Raw genomic sequence first — 10088 nt, forward strand, 5'->3', positions numbered from 1 at the left:
AATGGATACCTCTGTTGTTGCCTGGATCTGGTTTAAAAGAGAGAGCATGCCTCCTCCTCACTTCAGGGTTGAGTCTGCAACTTTTCTTTCTTTCTCATCTCTAAGCTTTTTAGAGAAAAAATGAAATATTAGTTCCTACCTTGGAGGTGACGGTATTTGAATTTATCGCTACTGAGCTAGGTGAGGGCAGTACTTATAGGCTCCACTCAGCAATGTGTGTGTGTGTTTATGATCTGTGCAAGGCACTTTATACAATGTTGTTGTGTCATCTTGAGTAACTTAGGTGGATGTAATACTTATAATTCCTTGGAGTTTGTACTTTCCTCTCTAGGAAAATGTTCTCTTTCAGTTTTGCAGAATATCTGGTTTGCATCCAAGCTATGAGCATAACCTTCCAGGTTAAAAAAAAAAGTCTATTTTTTTTTCCACAAATAACTGTAAATATGCCTGTATATAATTTTCTATTATGTCCTTTTAAATATTATACCATAAGCTTTCCATGAACTCATTTTATTGACTATGTGATATTATTTCCAATGTATGTGTGTAATAGTTACCTTAACCTCTCCTTTATTGGTTGAAACTAGGCATCAAAAACATTGACCAGGGTCTGATCTTCTTTTTTCCTGGAGCCTTGAGAAATTCACTTTATGAGCAGCTGTCTTTGCAAATTCAGTAGCTGGTGTATCCTTGTTTCTCTATTTACTTTTGATCATCTGATTAAGGACTGAGACAATACATCTATTCAAAGGCTTTTGGGGAATTACAAATCCTGCCCTCTTCTCTTTAATGAGTAGCAGGTGGGTTTTTTTTTTTTTTTTTTTTGGTCAAATCATGATCTGCTAGAGAAAATGTGGCATGGTAGTTAGAAACATGGGTTTGAAATCAGATAAATCTGGGATTGAATGACCTGTCCATATTTTTCATGCTGAATGTTTTAGGCAAATTACTAATACTCTGAGAGCCCTAGTTTCCAACTGGTTAAATAAAAATAATGCCTTTTTTTGTAGTCCTGTTAGGCTAATATGAAGTATATATCACAGCAGTTGGCCTATATTCCACAGTAAATATGAGATTAATGAATTGTTTTTATTAACATTGTTACTGTTGTTATTATTTTTGATATTGCCATCTAGGTACATATCTTGAAACCATAGATTTTCATTCATTCTCAAACTTTCTGATTTATTTACTAAAATTCTAGAGTATTTCCAGGCAACAAGTACTGTCTTACTTGAGGATATAGTCTATAAAATCACATAGTATAGTGGGAAGAGTTTAATCTTTGAAGCCAGTTAGATCTAGTATCAAATCCCAGGTTCACCATACACTGGACAAGTTTCATCACTGAGTCCCAATTTTCTCCTTCCTAACATGAGAATTAGAATGCTTATGTTGAAAGATTATAGGAAGAAGTGAGAAGTACTTGGAAAGCACCTGGAGCAAAATCAGATTTTATTAACGATTTGACTATTTCTTGCCCTACTTCATCTAGCCCATCTCAGCCAAATTGGAAAGAGTAAATTTGCTTTCAGTGTCTGTAGCCTCTGCCTTCACTCTGCCTGTAACCCCTACCCTTTACCCCTACCCCTCCTCAGGAGGTCATTGCCCTTGTTTGGCCACCAAACCTGGGCCCCCAAATATACGGTTCCAGCCATTCCACCTCAGTGAGACTGGTGAACAGAGGACTGCGACTCCCAGAAATGCTCACCTTTAAATTGAATCTGTAGTTGAGATCTAAAGCCTTTTTGCTCTTGATGAAAGAATTTAAAGTATTAGCAGACTATTGAGGGAGGTGTTTTGGGTAGGGTCACCTGGAAGGCTCCATGTTCTGGGAGTCACGCTAGACAGGTGTAGTTCTGCATGTCCCTGAGAAAACCTGACCCAGAGAATCTGAAGAATCTCAAGAAATTTAATAGTGTTCCATCACTCATTTCCCACAAGCCATGAAGGTTGTTGGGTCAGGTTTGAGTCTGAGGTGCTGGAATCTGCAGAAAGCCTTCTCTGCCTCGATGAATAAGTAGCAAACTATCTTCACATGATTAAGCATTCATTAATATTCTGATTTGATATCTGGTTCCAGATACTACTGGGAGCCAGCCCATGGCTGCTTTGCTGTAGTCATTGAAAGCTGTCACTTGACTGACTTTTTACTTACTGGACTAAGTTGGTTCATGATTACACTCTTCCTTTCACTCAGGTCTGGGTGGAGGATCCAGGTTGGCTGTATACCGTTACCTTCTGAATCCAGTTGACAAAGTGGTCATGAGACCTTTGGACACTATCTTCTTGCTCCTGCTTCTTTTTCTTGGATAGTGTATTTTTAGGTGGGAATGAAACAGAAGCAGTCCTTGCCCCCTTTTCAAATGGGAGACAGTTTCCAGGGCATGGGTTCTGTGCTTCCTTAGAGCATCTTTATGACAATAATTTTCTTAGACTTGACCAGCTGGCCTAGGAGCAGAAGATTCGGCCTTTGGGATTGACAATTTGCCCATTGGCTATAGAGGTTGGTCAAAGTAGTTCCATTAAACTTTAGTAGTAAAACTTTTATGAACTGTTGGCAGGAAAGCATAGGATTAAAGGAATGTTGGAAATTGATAGGAAAAAAAATAGATTTACTGCCTTCCTAACATTGATTATTATGAAGTCATTCTTTTAAAGATGTAAATATTACCAAGCTGTACAGTGCATTAAACTGACAACATTTTTCATGAATTGCCTTTACCTGGGCAGATTTCTCCTACGTTTGAACATGCTTTACCCTCTGCCCTCCATCTCTCCCTTCTCACCCAACAACATTTCTGGAGAATGTGACCTTAGAAGTGTTTCTTTTTTATTTAGAGCAATATCTTGATTATTTAGTGTTTAAAATATATATATGACCACAGGTACCCACACTTAGAGTTAACAAATATTGGCATGTTGCCACATTCGTTTCTGACAGTTAAAACAAACAACCCAGAATGCTACAGACACAGCCGAAGTTCCATCCACCCATTCCTTCTTCCCTGCTCTTTCTCGGTAGGGTTAACCACTATCACGGAGTTTTTTAATACCTTTTAATACTTTTTATGTATTTTATACTTTTATCACATATATATGCCATAAATAATATAGTGTTGTTGAGTGTTTTGATATGATATATTGTGACATGTGACGACTAAGTAACATGGGCCCTAGGAGTATTAGGCTTAAGTGGGATCTTGAATAAGGCCTGATGTAAGTTTCTTCAAGAAGCTGCCATGATGAATTTAATTGGATGTGACAACTTTTATTTGATCAACAAATTTATACTGTCTATGTATTAATTGTCTGTGATAGATTCTGGGTCTACAACCAATGAACAAATTAGAAATAATTATGGATAATGTATACAATCAGGGGATACAGAGTGACACAGATCATGACATGCAAAATTGTGAAGGCCGATGAGATTCTGATGTCAAATAATTTGCTTTGTCTCCAGAGGACAAACTCTGGAGTCGAAATGTTTGGGTCCAGATCACAGCCTCTCCTTTTCTGATTGCTGTGACCATGAGACTGTCAGCATCAGCTCTCCCATCCAACAGTGGGAATAGTAGCAGCACCTACCTCGTTCATATATTTAAGACTGTTGAGTCAGTTACAGCATGGAAACTATTAAAACAGTGCACAAGGACACTGTTTAACAAACATTAACTGTTAGTACTATTCTTTACAGAGAATAGGACCACACTGAAAAAAGAAAGTGGCTGTATATTCTATCCTATACTTTTTCTGCATTCATTCAACAAAATATACATCAAATGTAAGACAATAAGGATGAAGATACTTTCTGAATCAAAACAACACTTCTTTTATGCTATGTCACAGCAGTCCTTTTTTTTATTCTGAGGAACTTCACGTTTTCCCTTCAACTTTCTCCACCAGTCCTCTCCAGTTAGTATACCAGTATGAGGCCTAAGAACCAGAGCAGCGTGTCCGAGTTCCTCCTCCTGGGGCTGCCCATCAGGCCAGGGCAGCAGGGCGTGTTCTTCACCCTGTTCCTGGGCATGTACCTGACCACGGTGCTGGGCAACCTGCTCATCATCCTGCTCATCAGGATGGACTCCCGCCTGCACACGCCCATGTACTTCTTCCTCAGCCACTTGGCTCTCACTGATGTTTCTTTCTCATCTGTCACTGTCCCAAAGATGCTGATGAACATGCTAATCCAGCACCTCTCTATCCCCTATGAAGGCTGCATTTCACAGGTGTATTTTTTCATATTTTTTGCGGACCTGGACAGTTTCTTAATCACTTCAATGGCTTATGACAGGTATGTGGCCATCTGTCACCCTCTGCAGTACACCACCATCATGAGTCAGAGCATTTGTGTCATGCTGGTGGCTGGGTCCTGGGTCATTGCATGTGCTTGTGCTCTTTTGCATACTCTCCTCCTTGCCCGGCTGTCCTTCTGTGCTGAGCACACCATCCCCCACTTCTTCTGTGACCTTGATGCCCTGCTCAAATTGTCCTGCTCAGACACTTCCCTCAACCAACTGGTAATCTTTACTGTGGGATTAACAGCTATTATGCTTCCATTCTTGTGCATCTTGGTTTCTTATGGCCATATTGGGGTCAGCATCCTCCGGGGTCCCTCTACCAGTAACATCTATAAAGCCTTGTCCACGTGTGGATCTCATCTCTCAGTAGTGACCCTCTATTATGGGGCAATTATTGGTCTATATTTTCTTCCTTCGTCAAACAACTCCAATGATAACAACATAATTGCTTCATTGATGTACACAGTGGTAACTCCCATGCTGAACCCCTTCATTTATAGCCTGAGAAATAAAGACATGAAAGGGGCCTTGAGAAAACTTTTGAATAAGAAAACATATTCTTCCAACTGATGCTTGCCATGTAAATGCAAATTATTAAAAATATAGCTCACTTGTCTTCCTTCTTACAGCTGTCACTCACAAACCTTGGATGACATTCTTGGACCTGTTAGGGGGAAGAATAAAACAGGATGTGCTTTATAGGACTTAATTTGCTCTTTTCTCGGATAATGGGGAGTGTAAAAGACTCTGAGGATGCTGTGTCACTTTGACTGGTATCATTAAACAGAAGCTGTCAGGACTGGTCCTCCCAGTTTTTAAGTTGTTATAAAATGTGTTTGGTTTTTCACATCTCCATCTTTAAAGAATTTGCTATTTTGGTGCTAATACAGCTTCTCCTTCCCCAGGTACCCATACATCTAGGGATCCTGAGCCTTTCTAGAACTTTCAGGGAGAACATATTAAATTTTACTCTCCTTACATAATTATTAACACACTGCTTTCTTGTCCTTTAGGGATACATGTCACACATTATTTCTCCCTAACACATTCAGATATTCAGCAACAACATAAATGTCACATCCGTTGGTTCGGATACCAGTCAAAAGCTTAATATACATTAACATCATCTACTTTAATCCTGAGAGCAGCCCTAAGAGACATGTTGGGAAAACTGAGGCTCAAAGAGGTGAACACGTAGGACTGAAGTTAGTGAAAGGAAGGCTTGAATCTTGGCTATCTGACCCCAGAGCGATTAAGCCAAGGATTATAATCATTTGTGGAGAACACTGTGTCCTGAGAAGGTATAATTAGCTCAGCCTAGTGGCAGAGAGTATGTGAAAACTTCCCAGAGATGGTGCTGCTTTACCTGAGACTGAACAAATCAGAATGATGATTGGTGATCTGAACAAATCACAAAGTTCTATCTTATCCCGATGATCCCAGGCAGAGGAGCAGCATGTTTTAGGATGTTCAACTGGAAGTTCCAACTGAGGCACCAAGATTTCATAGACACCAGATACCAAAGTGAGTTGTAAGACACAAAATAAAGATGTTTGATTTTTATGAGTGATGGATCGATCACTCAAAAGTAAAAAGAAACCTTTTTGCTTTTAGATGGAACAAGTAAGTATTTCTATGAATTTAAAAACATGTAGAATTTTTTATCCAATATTTTGTCTCCAAGTGTTCCTAGTTCCCACAATTCACTTCATCACTCCTAAGTCCTTAGAAAAATTCAGGAAGTGAATGAGCTTTAATAGGATTTTTAGATATTTTATTTTCAGATTTTATTTTTTGTTAGGGTAGGTATATTTCAGGGTTTTCACCCTGCCATTCCTGTTGACATCATTTTAGAATAATTAGTTTTAACACAAAAATAGAGGAATATGGAGGAGGAGCTATCCTTTGAGCTTCGTCATGAATGAATTTGCTAGGTGTAAAATTTGGGAAGAAGATTTCAGGTTTTCATCCTTCTTCTCTACTACCTGTATTTTAGATCCTGGATGGCAGCTTCCTCTATCTTTTCAAGCTCCCTCTGGAGAAAGATAGACAAGAGCTTCACTATGCCTAATCTATTAAATAAATCCACTTATTTTCCTGAAATGTACATGGTGTGGCAAAAGTACAATAGGTTTGCAGTTGTGAGTACATGAAACAGTATATTTTTGTATTCTTATTGATTAATTATTGTATTATTTCCCATACAAATAACCATAAACCTACTTTTGCCCCACCATGTAGACAATAACATCCAATTTCCAAGGTTATTCCTGTCAGCCTAAAATTAAAACACTGAAATGAAAAGCAACAAGCATTTATTTGGGATCAAAGAATTGCAATTTGGGCAGCACAGATTCAGGCAGAAATCCAAATGGTGACCCTGTTACAGGTTGAATGTAAGGAGCTTTAATAATAAAAGGAAAGGAATAATTACATGGAAGGAAGAAGAATCCCTATTGGTGCTAATAAGCTAAGCTACTCTTGGCTATACCAGATTACTGATTCTGTCTTCAGATAGAGAGTCCATAACCATGGGTCCTGGTGGTCAGGATGTCTGCTGTCCTGCTGGCTTTACAAACAATTGTTGGTAAGACAGTGTAGGTTTGGCACAGTCCAAAGATCTGGTCCAGCCTAACAGTGCAAGGGTTCAAGGAGCAAGATGTGCAAGGCAGTTTCTCTGAAATGGCTGCTCTTGTGCTATTTTAAAATGGCTCCATGTATATCAACTTTCACATTCCTCAGAACAAAGAACTCACTCTCTAGCCTCTGGCCATCCAGGTGCTGGTCACCCAACCTTTGGCCACCCCAGGCTCTTGCCACCCTTGCTTTTGCTCTCCCATTAGAATTTAGCACTAATAAACTTTGCCAGCAAGCTAATAGGCTTGCTGTCTGTAATATAATCAGGTTTCTCCTGTTAACACTATTATAGATGTCCCCATTCTCCTACCTTTGTCCCCCTCCACCCAGCCCCCACCGGCCCCAGCCTTCACCACATTGTTGCCCGTGTCCATAGGCTATGCATGTATATTTCTATGTTCGTTGGCTAATCTCTTCTGGTCCCCCCACCCACTTTCCTCTGAGCTCTGTCAGTCTGTTCCATGTATCCATGCCTCTGGTCCTGTTTTATTCCTCAGTTTATTCTGCTTTTTAGGTTCCACATACGAGTGAGATCATATGGTATTGGGGAATATATCCTAAGAATCCTGAAAAACCAATCAGAAAGAATAAGTGCACCCCTATGTTCATAGCAGCATTATCAAAAATAGCCAATATCTGAAACCAGCCCAAGTGCCCATCAGTACATGGGGTGGATAAAAAAGATGGGGTACATTTACATAATGGAATACGACATGTCTGTAAAAGAAGGAACTCATACCCTTTCTGACAGCATGGATGGACCTAGATAGTATTGTGAAATAAGCCAGTCAGTGCTATTCTTAGCACTTTGAAAAGGGCAATTTTTTGTTTAGCAGTATGTCTTCTGCATTTCAAGCCATTCTTCAGCACTGGACACTGAGCACTAACCTCTGGTAGCAGCTCCATTCATTGGACTAAACAAATGCTCCTACACCTTTCTAAAGTCCATTGGAAATTTAAAACACCTTGCCAAGTTCACCAACACTGTATTATTTTGGAAGAAGGCTAAGAGTTAGTTCTAGTACTTAAATACAAATGAACTGATTTTTTTAGAAGTGTTGCTGACTTAATTAGGGTGAGATTAGAGTGAGGCAGATGAAGCACATGTGAAAAATTTGCTTCAAGTGCTAAATTTGAGAGCTGCCAAGAACTCAGTAATTAAGGCAGATATAAATTAAAGAATAATTTTTAACTAAGATTAGCTCAATGCACTCTTACCAAATAAATAAAATTTAAATAAAGAGAGAAACTACCCTGCACTTGAACAACTCAGCCTGCCACACCCCACTCCAACTTAACCCTGTCCAGTCAGTTCTTTGTCAGTCTTCCTCCAGATGTTTTGTATCCTTTTCCTCTGGCGTGTTGCTGGGTGATTTCTTTGTTTTTTTTTTTATCTTTGGTTATGCTGTGACTAGTTGCATTTTTTTTGTTAAATTTATCTTCGTTTCAGTTTGCTTAACTTCTTGATTCTATAAGTCGATGTTTTTAACCACATTTGAGAAATGTTTTTATTTCTTTACATGAATCATCTGCCCCACTCATTATAACCTTTTTTTTTTTTTTTTTTTTGTAATGAAGACACTTAGGATAACTGCCTCCACATCTTTTTTGGTCAATTTCAGTATGTGTGGTTTCTTGCAACCTGTTTCTTGTGACTGTTCCTTTCTTGACATGGTGCACTTTTGTTTACTTCATGTGTTTAAGAATTTTTCAGTGTTTGCTGGAAATTTTGGATGATGCATTTAGTAAATTTATATTTTAGTTTTACTTGTTGACTTTTGTTCTGGTAGTCAGTTAAATTACTGGGAGATCCTTTTTCATCTTTTCAGGTTTTGTTTTATTCTTTGTTCAGAGAAATCTATTTCAGCTTGTCCTTAGTTTCTTGGACTTGGCCCTTACCCTAGGGCATGCTTATAGTCCTAGGGAATAGATTTCCTGGGGTCAGACCTGAATATGCAAAGTGCTCTCTCTGCTTTGACTCTAACAATAGACATACCCATCACCGCATGGCCTCTGACATCTCCATCGAACTCCTATTCCTGCAGCAGCCACTCTGATAAACCTGTGATAGGTCGCTGGAGCCTGCCCATCTCTGCCCTTTGCTGAGGATTCATGTTTAAACCCCATGTGCACTTCTGAGTTTTGGACAGCTTTTTCTCCTCAGGAACCTTACCACACAAATTCCAGCTGCTTGAGTAACCCCAAAATCTAATGTCTACCTTCTCGCTTCAGAAATCAGCACTGGGATCTAAAGCTACCATCTATAAAGTATATCCCTGGGCAACAATACAGGCAAATTTAGAGCACATTTCATGCATTTTTCTTCTTTTAAGAATCACAGTTCTGCTTTGCCTATTGTTGAATGCCTACAAACAGTTCTCTCATATATTTTATTTTTTTACTATAAAAAAGCAAGTTTGTTCCATTTATTCTGTCATAAATAAAAACTAGATCATTGATTTTACTCATTTTTAAAATATATGCATTTAAGTCTGTAAACTTCTATTTAAGCACCACATTAGCTAAGCCCCACGACTCCAATATGTCAAATCATTTGTTAACAGGCTATAATTTCAAATGTAATTTCATTTTGGCAAATTCATTATATAGAGGTTTATTACTTATTTGGAGGTTACTCCTTATTGGGTATGGCATTTGCAAATGTCTTCTCATTTGGTTGATGGTTTCTTTCACATTCTTAGTTCCATACCCTGAAAGGCTGAACTCCCTTATCAGATTAACTGATAATCACATCATTACTTTAAAAGCTGCTTTAAAATCTCTAGCTCTCTCCCATATTTCACTCCCAGCTGGTCATCCTAGGGCACAGAGGGCTCCCCCCAAGTTTGAGTTTACCACCTGGGGCCTTTACCAGTCCTTTCTGGACCATTTTCCTGGGCTTTATAGAAAAACATCTTATTTCATTTTGTGACCATGCCAACTCAATTTAAGAAAAGAAAAAGTGATATACTATCACTCTATAAACATAACTGAAAACAAAGATTTGGGCAATTGATAAGAACTAGAAACAAAAATAAAACTCAATTTTTAATTAATGTCACTCATAAAAATAAATTCCAAATGTATTAAAAATTAAACACAAAAATAAAATCATGAAACTGCCAGCAGGAGTATTTTTGTTACCTA

General features: G+C 38.6%; 1 protein-coding gene across 2 annotated transcripts; it reads left to right on the forward strand.

The window, feature by feature from the left end:
* Window positions 1-91: 91 nt before the first annotated feature.
* On the forward strand, window positions 92-4942 carry LOC112306402 (olfactory receptor 1J1). 2 transcript variants are annotated; one of them, XM_024562342.3, is made up of 2 exons: window positions 92-180; window positions 3467-4942. In XM_024562342.3, exon 2 carries the CDS (start codon window positions 3933-3935, stop codon window positions 4872-4874), a length of 942 nt encoding a protein of 313 aa, XP_024418110.2. In that variant the 5' UTR covers window positions 92-180; window positions 3467-3932; the 3' UTR covers window positions 4875-4942. The 2 variants fall into 2 exon arrangements, with proteins under 2 accessions (XP_024418110.2, XP_053776963.1); XM_053920988.1 differs by having other exon boundaries at window positions 3910-4942.
* The last annotated feature ends 5146 nt before the right edge of the window (window positions 4943-10088 follow it).

Source organism: Desmodus rotundus, chromosome 1 (assembly GCF_022682495.2).
Source record: "Desmodus rotundus isolate HL8 chromosome 1, HLdesRot8A.1, whole genome shotgun sequence".
Taxonomy (NCBI): Eukaryota; Metazoa; Chordata; class Mammalia; order Chiroptera; family Phyllostomidae; genus Desmodus; species Desmodus rotundus.